Source organism: Centroberyx affinis, unplaced genomic scaffold (genome assembly GCF_046629955.1).
Source record: "Centroberyx affinis isolate AG114_WGS23_722 - 3 ecotype Tasmania unplaced genomic scaffold, CSIRO-AGI_Caff_v1 ptg001111l_1, whole genome shotgun sequence".
NCBI lineage: Eukaryota > Metazoa > Chordata > Actinopteri > Beryciformes > Berycidae > Centroberyx > Centroberyx affinis.
The window spans coordinates 484,622-498,750 of record NW_027279653.1 but is presented as its reverse complement, the minus strand read 5'-3'; the positions used below and the strand labels follow the sequence as shown (position 1 = coordinate 498,750).

The 14,129-nt window shown below is 40.6% G+C and overlaps 1 protein-coding gene across 1 annotated transcript in view; it reads right to left on the bottom strand.

Annotated features, from left to right (window-relative positions):
• Nucleotides 1-1,917: 1,917 nt before the first annotated feature.
• stac (SH3 and cysteine rich domain) overlaps nucleotides 1,918-14,129 on the bottom strand; it is a 29,629-nt gene continuing 17,417 nt past the window's right edge. Inside the window, exons 7-12 of the mRNA XM_071523765.1 lie at nucleotides 12,996-13,077; nucleotides 12,109-12,176; nucleotides 8,654-8,748; nucleotides 4,673-4,724; nucleotides 3,257-3,394; nucleotides 1,918-2,210 (exon numbers count right to left, since the gene is read on the bottom strand). Of these exons, the coding sequence (XP_071379866.1) occupies nucleotides 2,112-2,210; nucleotides 3,257-3,394; nucleotides 4,673-4,724; nucleotides 8,654-8,748; nucleotides 12,109-12,176; nucleotides 12,996-13,077 (534 nt within the window). The 3' untranslated portion in view covers nucleotides 1,918-2,111. The remainder of the gene's footprint in view (nucleotides 2,211-3,256; nucleotides 3,395-4,672; nucleotides 4,725-8,653; nucleotides 8,749-12,108; nucleotides 12,177-12,995; nucleotides 13,078-14,129) is intronic.

Below are 14,129 nucleotides of genomic sequence, written 5' to 3'. Positions count from 1 at the left end.
ATGATTTTTGGGGGCCCAGTTGAGCGAATGATGAGCTTGTTATCAATAGGTAATTAAGGAGCATGAAGCAGAACCATGAACTGTCTGATAGAAACTTTATGAATCATTCTGACAGACGCAAGAATCAGTTGCATTTGTAGCTATAGGACTGGTGAGTGTGGCCTATATTGGATTAATGTTGTGACTTCAGTATTCCAGTAAAGAGTCCAAGTGAGTGGTGAAATATTAGGTATGTTTTTTTTCATATAATTTACTGTAAGAAACCCATTAGTTGATGCCATAACAACAAGCTACTTTCCTGGGATTCACAGAAAACATAAATCGTAATACTAATGAAAAGAGCAAGATGATACAATGGGGATGGTAAGAAAAACATGAATCATTCAGAAAAGAATGGAAGAAAACCCTCTCCCACTTTCCTTTCTTCCCATTTGAAATCCCATTTGAGGACAAAAAAAATTAAACACCACATAAAACACTTTTCATAAAACACTCTTGGTTGTTGTGATAATCAAGGGATTTTAATCTTGTGCATACAGTATGTACATTGTAGTGGTCTTGGACATTCAATAAAGCCAAGTTTCAGTGCAGGATGACCTTTAAGAGATATACTATATCTACTATGGTGCGACACCTTGCCATAAATTCACTCAACGAGGATCTGAACAAGAAATCCTATCTAGATCCTGTTTAGAATAGTCTGTGCTGAGAAAGAGGAAAACCACAGGAAAGTGATCACATTTAAAGTTAAAGCGCTAACTAGAAATGCATCATTTTATGTCTTATATGTACCATCACGTGTTGATAAGCCATTCCTAGCTGTTCAAATGGGCTTTGATCATTTACATCATAAAACACATACATAATGTGGGCTACATGCCTGTCATGAACAACTGTTTTGTACCTTGGCTGTACCTTCTGGGTCTCATTCACTTGTCTTTTACAGTGAGGAAAATGTTGACATCTTATGTATGTATGGAACAAATAAATCAATGAAATGAATCGATAAATCAATAAAAACTAATTAAATCATATCTTATCAAATCAAGATTAGCCTTCAAAAATGAATGACAAACTGTTAAACTTGGTGGGAAGTTTTGCATCGACTGAAACAAAATTTTAACAGGTTCTGAATGATAAAATGTGTATTATCATCATCATTACGTGAAATCCTGGAGTGCAGTGACTAAGCAACTATTTTTGAAAAACCATTGAGAATTTCTGATCTCTTTGATTCTCATACTCCTTTGAAGATACTCCCCCACATCTTACTGTTGCAACTGATGTTTTGCTGTTTCTTGGTTCTGCTAGATGTTATACAGTAAATTCTTAGAGATTGTAGACTTTTTGGGAGGCAAAGGAACAAATTTTACGTCTCTTTTCATAATATATGGTGTTTGTTCTCATCCATTTCTTACATCAGCTGCTCACATCAGGGATTACATCATGGAAAATAATCTGACATTTCAGAGCAAAACCTACCTACTATTTTGATCACTGATTCAAAAGCTAAACTCTTGCTTGGAACATAATGTTAAAGCATGAGAGACTAAATTGCTTGTACGAGGAATGCCACTGTATGTACTCAAACCTTGAAAAACAATCATGGCAAAAAGGATTTATTTCCTTTTCTTAGGCTTGTAAGGTCAAACATTCTGCCTGCCAGCTCCACTTTCAAAAATAAACCACAATTTGTAGCGGAATAAAAACTAAAAGGGAAAAAAAAAGAAACATAAATAGGCTCTCTAAATTAAATTGGATCCAGTGATACGGTGACCTGCAGTCTCCTTGCAAACATGACATGGTCCGTCATCTCAGCGTCTCTCCCTTTGGGCTGAGAGGGAGTGAGGAAGGGAGACTGAGTCAGAGTTGAGTCCACAGCGACAGAAGCAGCATCACCTTTTGACCTTTGAACTCACAGTTCTGCCGATTCCCTCATTGGTACCGCGCGGCCATTTTGAGGGTTCGGCGTTTGGCGACGACTGACCCCACAGCTACTGTCACAGCCACCGTACCCTCCTTTCCTCTCTCTCCGACTCTCTCTCGCTCTCTCTTTCTCTCATTCTCTCTGACTGTCTCTCTCTCTCTCTCCGCTTCTCTGAGTGTTTCTCTCAGATGATTTCCAGAACATCACACGGCACATAGCCTCTCTTCTTCCCGCAGGCCACTCTGATGAAGTCGCCGCGCTCACACTCACTGCTCACACAAACCTGAGGGCAAAAGGGAAAGATAATGGAGAATGTTACTTGAACGGAAAGACAAATCTCAGGATGTATTTCTGTCTTTCCTACTATTTGGTTCATTTATAAACCCTCACAAGTGACCTGAAACACATTGACTTTGCATACTTGCTCTAAGTACTATGCAACATTTTCCACTGGGTTAGTGTTCACTGTTGTGAGACTGGGAAATAAAGGCAGCGGGTCACGGACTGATCTTGTGTTTAGTGGTTTCATCTCCGCTGGGGGTTTGCTTGCTTTAACTCTCCTCCGAGTCCCAAAATGCCCCGGAAAGCGTTGTGGGAAAAAGGCGGAGTGATCCGAGCGAATAGCCATTATGCCAAAATGCTAATGCAGCGGTAACAGCTGAAAGGGATTCTCTATCGGCCAATTCAAGTCAAGCTTTTCAGTGAATAAGTGTATGGGAGGGAAGAGTCAAGGTGAGGTAAGAGGCGACTTGGGAGCTGCAGGGGGTTAATAAGATGGATAAGGAGCTGGTGGATAATGTGATTCTGATGTGCTCTAATGGCCGGGTGTGATTATGAATTAGTCACAGGCGTACTGTGGAAACTTTTATGCCCAGGATAAAGGTCATTGCTTCAAAATTCAATAATGACAGCGATGTTCAGTGGATCAGCCTTACTAATGCTTGGTCCGACTGCTTACTTGGCTAGATTAATCCTTAATGTGTCTTGTCATTGAGGCTCAATAGGTAGAGCGTGGCTCTAACACTGCAAAGTTTAGGTGCTTGACCCTAACCAAAAAACCTACGGACTGTACTGTATTCCTACAGAAGATGATTAGGGCCACATGTAAAAAAATTATTTGAGTTCTGAAGTCAGAATTCTGAGTTCTGACTTTATTCTCAGAATTCTGATTTTAACGTTTTTTTTCTCAGGATTCTGAAACATTTTTCACATGTGGCCCTAATCCTCTACTGTAGTATTCACTGTACTGCACTTTGGATAAAAAACATCCAGCATTTACCTACTGTTGTTGTTATTATCATCATCATCATGAGGATTGTGGGACCCTACCTGTCCCTCCTTCAGGGTGATCTGGCCTTGTTCCTTACAGCCGATGAATGTCCTGTTACACCTGAACACTTGGTCCCCGGCCCGCACCTGATGAGCAAAGGATGCTGGGAAGAAACCGATCCTGTCCTCAATTACCCCCTGGAAAAAAACAAATGACATTCAACATTATAACAGCTGACACATGGAAAGATGGCAAACTACATCAGAGGATTACAAAACCAACGTTTTTATAAATGATTAGCTAAAAGTCTAAACCAAGAAACAACAGGAGGTTAGAGGTAACTGGTGTTTGTTAGTTAGATACAGTAGCAGGGTTTGGGTCATTCATGAATTGAATGGAGAATGCATGGTAAATTCCAATTCAATTCCTAGAGTTGGAATTGGAATTGGAATTTTACCCAGCTCTAAGGAAACAGAATTGGAATGACAGGAAACAGAATTTAATTCCATTAAATTCCATTAAATTCCACTGAGAGTTTGTCTTGACTTGCTAAAACATTATAAATCAAACATTATTAATCAAATAAGACAGTTAAACAAATCAAATGCAGTCAGTCATAATGTATGTATTACAATTATATGTTATGCATCAAATACTACCTGAAACATACCTTTAACTTTTTATGATATTCAGTATTGATAATACTGTATATAATACTACATGCAATCTCAGATATGGGGAAAGAAAAAAAAAACAAAAAAACATGTAATTTCACAGAATTTCATTGAATTAAATTAATCTTCCTGAAATTCCAATTCAATTCCAATTCAGTTTGTTTTTTTTAATTCCAATTCCAATTCCTCAGTTGAATTGGAATTGATGAGTTCATTTATTTGACCCCGACCCTTTACAGCACATAACACACGTACAAAAGGCTATTTTACAACACAAGACCAAAAGCTGTTTTAGTCCATGTCTCTTATCAGGTGCCAGGTTTGTCTTTTGACTTGTTACTATCTGTTGTATCTGTTGTTCAATGCTAAGGCCAGTCAGGCCAGATGTCTGTGTTTACATACAGACTGTGGAGAACAACAAGAGTGTTAAGAGATGCATGAGCTTCTTCATGCTCTGGTGGCGGCGAGCTGCTCTGCAGAGTCACGTTTTGGCCCTTTTGTCTCCATAATTTATCTGTCATGCATTTGTGTCCGGAGGCTGGCTGTTGTCTTGCTCCCATAATTTACTGCTCGACTACCTGTAATTTATCAATCCATTTCTTATGCAGGCATTTCAGGCTAAGCAGAAGATACACAGTAGATACAAACTGGTCAACAAGCCAACTATCCAACAGTAACTTTGAATCCAGTTCATGGGAAGATAAACAATTTGCTGAATGAGCCAAACAAAACAAATTATTACATTTTTAATGACCATGAGTTATTTACTTAAGTGTGATACATTATTGGTTTCATACCTACCTTCCACCAGTCATCATTGGAGTCATCAGCCAGTATGATTCTGTCTCCCGGTCTACAACGAATAGAGCAAAAAAAAAGAATTAGCCTAAAATTTCCTTTTTTCTCTCCTCTTATCTGAGCAGCAAGGGTGAATGTAAAAGCTGAATGGAATAGAGTATTACATTACATTAGGCATCGTCTACTGGAGAATAAAGACAAGATAGATTGTTGACAAAATCACTATTGACTTTTCCAAAACAAATTGGCTAGTTTTAAAGCTTCTCTTAACAGAGGGAGTTTGTCTTTTCTTTTTTTTTCTTTTTCACACTAGATGTGATACACCTCCATCCTGTCTGTAATTCTTCCTCATCCAGGAAATGCATGAATCATGTCTACCTCATCAAACCTGTGTGTCATAATTACTAGCATCTGTTTCAAAGCCACGGGCAACATTCAACCAATAAGAACTTAAGGGACCGGCGTAGTTGGCCGAAATGCGGTTTTATATAGTTTCCTTTCTTCTCCTCTCGTGGTCCAATTACAACACTGACTGTCCTTTGCTGGGAATAATGAATGTGACTCAGAAAACACTGTTTTATAGTAGGTGAGAAAAACATCCTCACCCAACACTGTAAAACCTTCTAAGACTGTGAGAACAAAGTTGATGCATGTTGTTCCAAGTAGAAGAACAGGAACTGTGCAGCATGAGATGCTGCATGTTTTCCACATACAATAAAAGGTGAGAAAAATGGTGGGCATCTCTTATACAAAGGCTATTGAAATGATTGTCCATTAAATAACAAAGAGATTTTCTGAATCAACAGTTTAATAATGCAGCACTCATCATCACTGTAATATCACATAGTCCAAAAGTAATCATGTAATCAGAGCGTGTGGCAGCATCTGCAACTAATCACAAACCTGATTTTCTACCTTAAAAAGAAAATTGAACCCTTTGATTGAGGTTTCCAATTTTTCCCCATTGTGCTTTGATGTGTTAAGTTTGTGATGTATTGATCACGGTCTGCGACGGGATCCTCGGGGGGAAAAGCCTCGAAGCGGGCTTTCATAAGAGATGTGATTTGAAACAACACTCGGTGAAGCTTGTACTGTACGGCTGCTATCGGTGGACAGGGAGTCCTGGAGAAGGAGTCAATGAATATCAAATGAAGCCTGGTGATTGAAGAGAGAGAGGGAGAGAGAGCGAGAGAGAGAGAGAGAGAGAGAGAGAGAGAGAGAGAGAGAGAGAGAGCACTTTCATATCCTTAAAGCCTCCTAGGATTTCTATGAGAACCAGGAGCAAATGGATACTTGGGCTGAAGGACTGTTCATAAGCAATGCTCTCTTTCCTAAGGGCCTCTTTCAAAGGCTGTTACAGATGACACCCTATCCATCACTGTTAAGGTGGGGGATAAAATTCACAGCTTGAGTGTCAGATTGTATTGTAGACAATGACACAGGCTAGTGGCATAGAGATATCAGCAATGTCAAATGTGAATTATCGTTCTACAAGATGTTTTTTTGACACATGCACATAAAAAACGGCACATCTTTAGTGTCAAGGTGCAGGCTGACAAACCTAAATACTTGTAACAAAAAGAGGCAGCCATACATATAGTGTCCAAACAAAACCTCATACTGTTTTAGAGAATTATTAAATTTAAAGAGTGTGTTAATGCACTGTTTTCAGCCTAGTAGCAACACACTTTTGTGAACGTGCGAAAAAAGCGGGGTGTGGAGTGAGAGCGAATAGAGGTTGATGTTCTCACGGCAAACCGCTTGACTGAAGGTGTGGCTAGAAGTGCGAATACAGTTGAAAGTTTCAGCCCATAGAGAGAAGTGCAAACACGGTTTTCTTCCCCTAGTAGCGGATGCAGGGCTTAATTAAAAAACATTAAGTACATGATTAATGCTAGTCAGTCACTATATATAGACGCCATATAAGCATGTTTACAGCTCAAAAAACGTGATTTAGTGCTGATTCACAACTTTTCAAAGACTAGCTGTCTCTGTCAGGGTTAGCGCAACAACGCATGAAATTGACGGATATTTATAGACTATCAAGGAAGACGGGTTCTGGTAATGAGGCCACTGTGGTCAAAAACTCTTCCAATAAAAGGAAGTTAATTAGATCCTGTTGGGGATCTATTCCTGTAGACTTTGGCCTCTGCTACTCTCCGAATAGAATACAGGCTGAATGATTACATAGGCAACAGTGGACAACAAACACATACACACTAATGACAGACAATTGGATTTCCTGGCATAATAAAGCAGGAATTAGAGAGGGACACTGACAAGGACCAGATAGCTGCTCACCAGCGACTATAGCAGTCACTGATGCCTGCCTGCTTATCTCCAATGGTAAACACCTTGTGTGTGTGTGTGTGTGTGTGTGTGTCTGTGTGCATGCATAAAGTATGTGTACATGTGGTGTAAAAGGAGAGTTTAGAATAGCTGTGATCACCATTACAAAGGCAACAGGAAAAGCAACAGAAACCCATGAATAAAACTCAATCCAGTCACAGATCCAGTTGTGACGCTGCAGGTCAGATGCTGAGGCCAGGAGGGTCAGGAGGACTGTGTTTGGTAATCAGTGGTTCCATCTGAGACTGCTCCTATGTATGTATAATGTAATATGTGTATCATGTATAATTGTACATTATATCATGGTTATACTTTCCACAATTACTGTAAAAATCAAAGAATTCAGCAAGAGTGGAAGTAACTAATTACATTTACTCACGTTACTGTAATTAAGTCGTTTCTTCATTGAGTATCTCTGAGTTTCTTTTTTGAGTCTTTTTTAAAGTCAGTGATTTTACTTTTACTTAAGTATGTTTTTACTGAAATATTGTACTTTGCTACATTTTAAATCACATCCATTACAGAATACAAATTTTGTAAGATCTCCATAAGCAACAGAAACTGGACAATCATAAACTGACAAATTGTGGATCCATTCACAGTCAGTTAGCAAAGAGGAGTTTTGCACATTATTTTGTAATTTTTCCAATTAAAATAATCTAGTTTGAACTCTGTCCTCTCATCCTTTTATAATTGCATGGAAAAAAATCACTTGTAACAATGTTCTTTTATCTAAAAAAATAACTTTTACTTTTTAAATGAGCTACTTTTTACTTTTACTTATTGTAGATTTTTACACTGATAATTTTACTTCCACTTAAGTAAAATATCAGCAAAGTAACAACTTCTACTTGAGTAGGATGTTTTAGTTCTCTTTACACCACTGGAATTCAATTCCTCAGCCCCGCTGTAATTGAAAATAGTGAGGATGTTGACGGGAGATGAAAAAAGTCTAAGAAAATAATAGTGTTTCACAAATCCTTGAGACTAATAATCATAATTAAAAATTGTGATCACAATATCAAGCAAAATAACTGCAATCATCATAAGCCACAGTTTATGGACAGAGAGACACCAGCTGAACTGGAGCAGATAGTTTTTTAAGCAGGTAGAGATGTACAGCATGACTTTGTGATAGATGTTACCTGGCAGGTGACCTTTGGGGAAATATGTCTGTCTATGAATTAATTCAGCAGTGCTGGATTCAATTTATCTTGTCAGGAAGTTTCACATCAGATTTCACATTAATGTAGAACTGTGCTTGCAGAAGAAGAAGAACTGAGTGTGCAGCGTGGCAGAGTCTCTGCCTTTTTGCTTTGCTTCCTTTCTGGGTTTCCTCTTTTCTTTTGGATGTTCCGGACAGCAGAAAAATGCATCAAAAGAAATCATTGTGGGCAAGCCAGAGTCAGTCAGCCGGCTGTATTTCCTCTGCGCTCCCTGGACAGGTACTGTGTTATTGTTTCCACTGAGTAATGCCAATGGGTGTTGTAGTGAGATTTCTAGATAAGATGTAAGATGCATGTGTGTGTAAGTGTGTGTGTGTGTGTGTGTGTGTGTGTGTGTAAGTGTGTAAGTGTGTGTGTGTGTGTAAGCGTGTGTGTAAGTGTGTGTGTGTGTGTGTGTGTGCAAACTAACCTCATCTCCAGGTCTTGGCTCTCCTGGGGAGTGAAACTGTACAAGGCCACATAGGTGTTGAGCTGGAGTACGTCTTTCTGTAGCTGGTTCCGCTCCTGATAGAGAACACACACACACACACACACACACACACACACACACACACACACAAACACAAAGAGTTGGTTTTCAAGAATTCTAAGGGAAAAAATTAAAATGCAATACGGACTGACAAATTAAAGAATGCACAGGCACACACACATGCAGAAACAGAAATACACACACACACACACACTTTTCTTGTAATCATATCGTAATATAGTCTAACATTTTTAACATTCACACAAAGCCCTTGTTTACAATAGACTGATAGACGGAGGAAGCGCTTAAGTTGTTCTGCAATCTGCTCCCTTTTAATCCATCATCAACATGAGTGGGAGAAGCAGGATCCCTCGGTCCTGTTTTCATAAACTCTCAGGAAATTAAAAGAGGATCGAGGTGTGGGTGGAGAGGAAGTTGTTGAAGTGTTAGCACAATTAGCAGCAAGATATTCCGGCGCTCTGGCGCTCTTCGCACCTGCTCAAAAAAACCGAGGGTGTGTTTTCCTGTTTCATCACCAGCATCTTAAGTCTCAAACCAACCTCCTGTGGATCTGAAATTCTTCCAAATGCACAGATCATGTACGCTTTTCTTTTGTGCCTGTGGGGAAATTGTGTTTAAAGATATGAGAAAGACCTTAAGACACACTGATGGCTACTTTTGCAAGACAACAGGGAAATCTGCCGTCTCTGAGACCGTGGTCGTGGCGCTGTACAGTAATGAAGAGCGGTTTTTCCAGTTTGCCGTGGTACAAAATGGCTCCCCATGCATCACCCGGGCAGACTAGCGATGTGGCTGATGGATGAGTCGAGTTACCGCAGCCACAAGGCAAACTGCTCCTCTGGCCTCTGGTTGAAAGCAACAGCATCAACCAATGGCAATCTATTACAGTTAACTAAGAGCTCCTCACTGGCCTTGAGAGCCTCACGGTGCTGCGGGAGCCTGGAGCAGTGGAGAGGAGCTCGGGCAGCCAAGATAACAGCAGCCTTTGTAACTGAAGTACTGGAAAAGTCAGTAGGCAGTATGTGGGACTATGTGCTAAGCACTTGTCTCTATCGCCGATTCCTTTAACAGAATAGTGATTCAAACTATACTCTGTTCATCGCACATCACACTTTTACGATTTTACAATGTCTGGTAGATCTTTCCCAGGAGATTTTCTCTGACACACAAGTGGTGATACATTCCTGGTTTGTTTGTAACAAACAGAAGAAAACTGGGTAGCTAGCATGAGCAGCGATAGCCACCATGACTGAACAGACAACGAAAAGAGAAACTCAAACTTCATCAACAGAAAGTCCAAGGAAAAAGATTACTGGCCACACTGTTTGATTATCAAGTGATCTCTGGGACTTCAGCAGTAAATGTGGAAATGTGAACAGACGGCGATCCAGTGTGTGTCTGTGTGTATTTATGTGAATGTATGTGTGTGTGAATGTCTGTGTGTGTGTGTGCCTCTCATCTCAGATTGGAGGCACCTTCCTTGGTGGAGGAGCATCGAGCGTTTTCCTCTGCTCATTACCCTGCAGAGTCTCCATCTGTCCGTCCGCCAGCCTGATCTAATGGAGCTGTCGGCCGACAGACAAACAGCCCGCTGCCAGCTGTGCTCAGTCCAGCCTGATAACACCGCACAATGCACTTCACGGCGCTCCTCTGAAATGGCCGGCTGGACTGGTAGATTGTATTGGGTGTGTGCAGAGGAGAGGTGTGTGTGTGTGTGTGTGTGTGTGTGTGTGTGTGTTCATGTTTGCCTTGCATGGTTATTTGTTCATTTTTGCGTTTGCCCAAGTGTCTGTGGTCTTTTTCCATTGTTGACAATACAGATAAACATGTAAAACTAAAAAGTAAACAGGAAAGATGGCCGCAAAGAGGAAATATGTGCAACGAACGTTGATCTTGCAGCGGTAAAGTCAGCACCTCTCCCACCAGATCCCACCGTGGAAGATGAAAAGATAGAAAGGGAACGAACAGAGCTTTTTTCGAAATCTGCTCATGAAATATTCATCGTCACTCCACAGGGGGTAATGTGATATTCGCAAAAGTTTACCCTTTTTCTTTCACCGACATGAATTGTTGCACTGTCAGCGGCGCATGTAGCGTGGAGAATAAATATTGCAGCGCAGACCCTAGAGCTGCAGATCCAAACATGAGGGTCAGGGCTTATCCCTATCAGCGCGGGCCAGCGGCCGAGTCAGCTGGGGTATGATTTGTTACAGCAGGAAAAGAAGTTTTCCCTCTAACTCCTGGGAAATTCGGCAGCGACGATGGAGCCGGGCCAAGTGTAGCATGCTGATGGACCTGGCGTGATCTGGCTCCGTATCAGTTCTCAGACCGACAGGACAGAGTTCAGCCTTGGTCAACGAGCACAGACAGTTCTCAGAGGTTTTCAGGCTGCACCGGTGCTACCCGCCTAGACACCGGGCTGCAGTAACTAGCACTGTGAAAGACGAGGGTAAAATAAATTTCAGGGTAAAAAGTTGGCTTCTGGAGACTTGTAGAAAACTTGAAAAGAAGTGGAATGCAAGAGAGTCCAGGACTGGAGGAGCATCACACAATCTCATTCCCCTAACGTACAGTAGGCTACATTCAGTCTGCATTTTCTTTTTCCTCTTTCTATCATCAGAAGTTTATTATTTGGCTAAAAAGTTAATTTATGTACAGATGCTGTTGGGTGAAAACCTTCCAATGTTTTAATGTACTCTCCAATTTTGGTGACTTTCATGTTTTAACAATTTAAGGATAATATGCTCCTCTACAGGATGAGAAAATTCTACATCTCTTGGGTTCATGAAACCCTTTCAAAACCAGTTGGATTAACTCAAAAATGCATGGTGGTCAAGCTAAAAATAAAGCTGAAAAGTCGACATTTTGGAAATACAAGGTTTCCTAACAACAGTGCAGTACTGTAGGCCCATGCTTTGTGTGCCAGCAGTCTTAATTCACTGAGGTTTGAGTTTGGTCATAAGAGGTGGACCCATGAAAAGGGTCTTTTGATGTAACAAGCACCTTACAAGAACCATTAACTGTGGCCTAATAAAGCAGCATTTACTGTAAATCAAACTAATTCATATTTATGGCTGTGCATCCTGCTCTGCTCTGCTTTTGCACGGAGCTTAAAACAGCAGCAACTTTAAATCATTCTCTTTCCCTCTCAGTTCAATTCACTTTGCTTTACTGACATTATTGATGTACATGAAGGTTAGATGAACAGTGTTGCCAAGGTGTCTAAAACTCTCTTTCTTTCACAAACACACACATACACACACAAACACACACATATTCATTAATTTGCCCTTCCATCCCTCCTTTGATCTTCAATATTAGATTTGCATAAAAAGATTTTGTGGGCTTTGTCTTTAAGTGTTTGAGTTTCTCACCGGTGAATCCTCAGGTTTTCTCTCTGGCTGCTGGTAATGCTCCGTCCCGTTCTCCAGGACTGTGAAGACTAAGAACAAAAACAAATCGCTTAATGAAACCAACGAACATGAAATAACCAATCTTAAACATTTAACACTTCAGAAGAAGTCTTATCAGAAAATGCTTAAACTGCTGACCTTACAGGAGTCAGTGAAATACCTGCTTTCATTACATATTTTGCTAAAGGCACAGCATGTCGAAATGGCATTTAGAATAGAGCACACTCATAAATGTGTGTGTGTGTGTTTTTCCCTTCACCAAGCTCACTCTCGAGAAACTCAAGTAGACAGTGGGGGGAATTTGTTGTTTTGCAACCTAAGAAGGTGAGCAAGAGGTTTTTCATTTCTTTTTTCGTGGGTCGGCTGCTATTCTCTTTGAAGAATATTGGTCAGCATTGTGGGTGTGCTTGAAATGTTTTTTTCCAATACCGAGGTGTACACTTCACGATTCTCCCTGTAGTTACTTCTGCCTTCACTGCTCAGGTTGAATGCTTCAGGATGTAAAGGGTCAATGCCTCGCCCTCCACTACAGATCCTATTGTGCAGCGACACATTGAGCAGATAAAAGAACCCAGCCACCGCTGAATAAAGTGCCAAACGCAATACAAGTTAAAAATCCACGCTTTCTTTTGAAGCTTTAACCAGTGAACAAACACTCCAAAAAAGAGTGAGTCAAGCTCAGTGGAAAACGGTGAAAAACCTGATGGTTCATAGAGAGAGAATTCGATGTTGCAACCTTCTCAGCCTCTCTTGTGGGAAGAGCAGGACATTTTTTTTCTTTTTTTTTTCCCTGTGTCACTGTCTGGCTTCTGTCCAGATGCACACAGTGTACTGCAATGGATACTCACCATCATCACTGTGTTTTCTAGACAGCTCCTGCCTACTGCTGTGAGCCACCGCTTCCTCTGGAACATTATCCAAGTCGCTGGTCTGCACACAAACAGAGCAGAGAGACAGAATAATGATCTATACATAGATAGATAGATAGATAGATAGATAGATAGATAGATAGATAGATAGATAGATAGATAGATTGAAACTACAATGAAAACTGTGTCCTCCCCTTCATACAAGGAAACATTTGGCACATAAACAGACAGACAGACAGACAGACAGACAGATAGATAGATAGATAGATAGATAGATAGATAGATAGATTGAAACTACAATGAAAACTGTGTCCTCCCCTTCATACAAGGAAACATTTGGCACATAAACAAAGCAGTTATTAGTAATTACTTCAGATTTCTGAAATGCATTCAGTTTAAGAGACTGACCAGCCATTTCCTAGAAGCTTCTAATGCAGCATGCATGTGGTTTCTAAGTCTGCATTTGGGAACGATCATAACCCCTGTTGAGATCACATTGTCTCAACGGGCCTCCAGTGACACACACCCATTCACTAGCAGCTGCCCAGGACAGGAAGGCCCAAACCCAACAGCTTTCAGATGTCATCATGCAGAGGCGCGTATCCAAACTGCACATATAGCTTACACTAAAAGCGATAAGCTGTGAAAAACAGCTTTCCTTTTATATTACACACAGAGAAGGGAAGGAGGCTGGAGAGTGTAGCTTCGCTCTACAATCTGTCCGGCCCATCTAGAGAGCTGTAACGTGAGCATTCCCACTGACATCTCCCCTCATCACTGCCTTGACCAGACTGCCTTTATTGGTAGTGTTTATGGCTCAACGATGGCTGTATCTATTTAGACCATCGACCATGTCTGTCTGAGTGGGACTAAACATAACAGACATAATACCTGAACTGAACTGTGATGATCTCCTAATCCTTAAGTGTCCATATGTATGTTTAATGATTAGAATAACTGAGAGATAGAACAGGACCGACGAAAGTAATCGAAAGTAATAAAAATTGGACTGTGTTAGGATTAAAATGAGTCAAGCCCTGATCGCCAAAACAAAGACAGCTGCAACAGAAGATACATGTTAACAAGGTGGTAACTGGCACTAAACTACCTGAT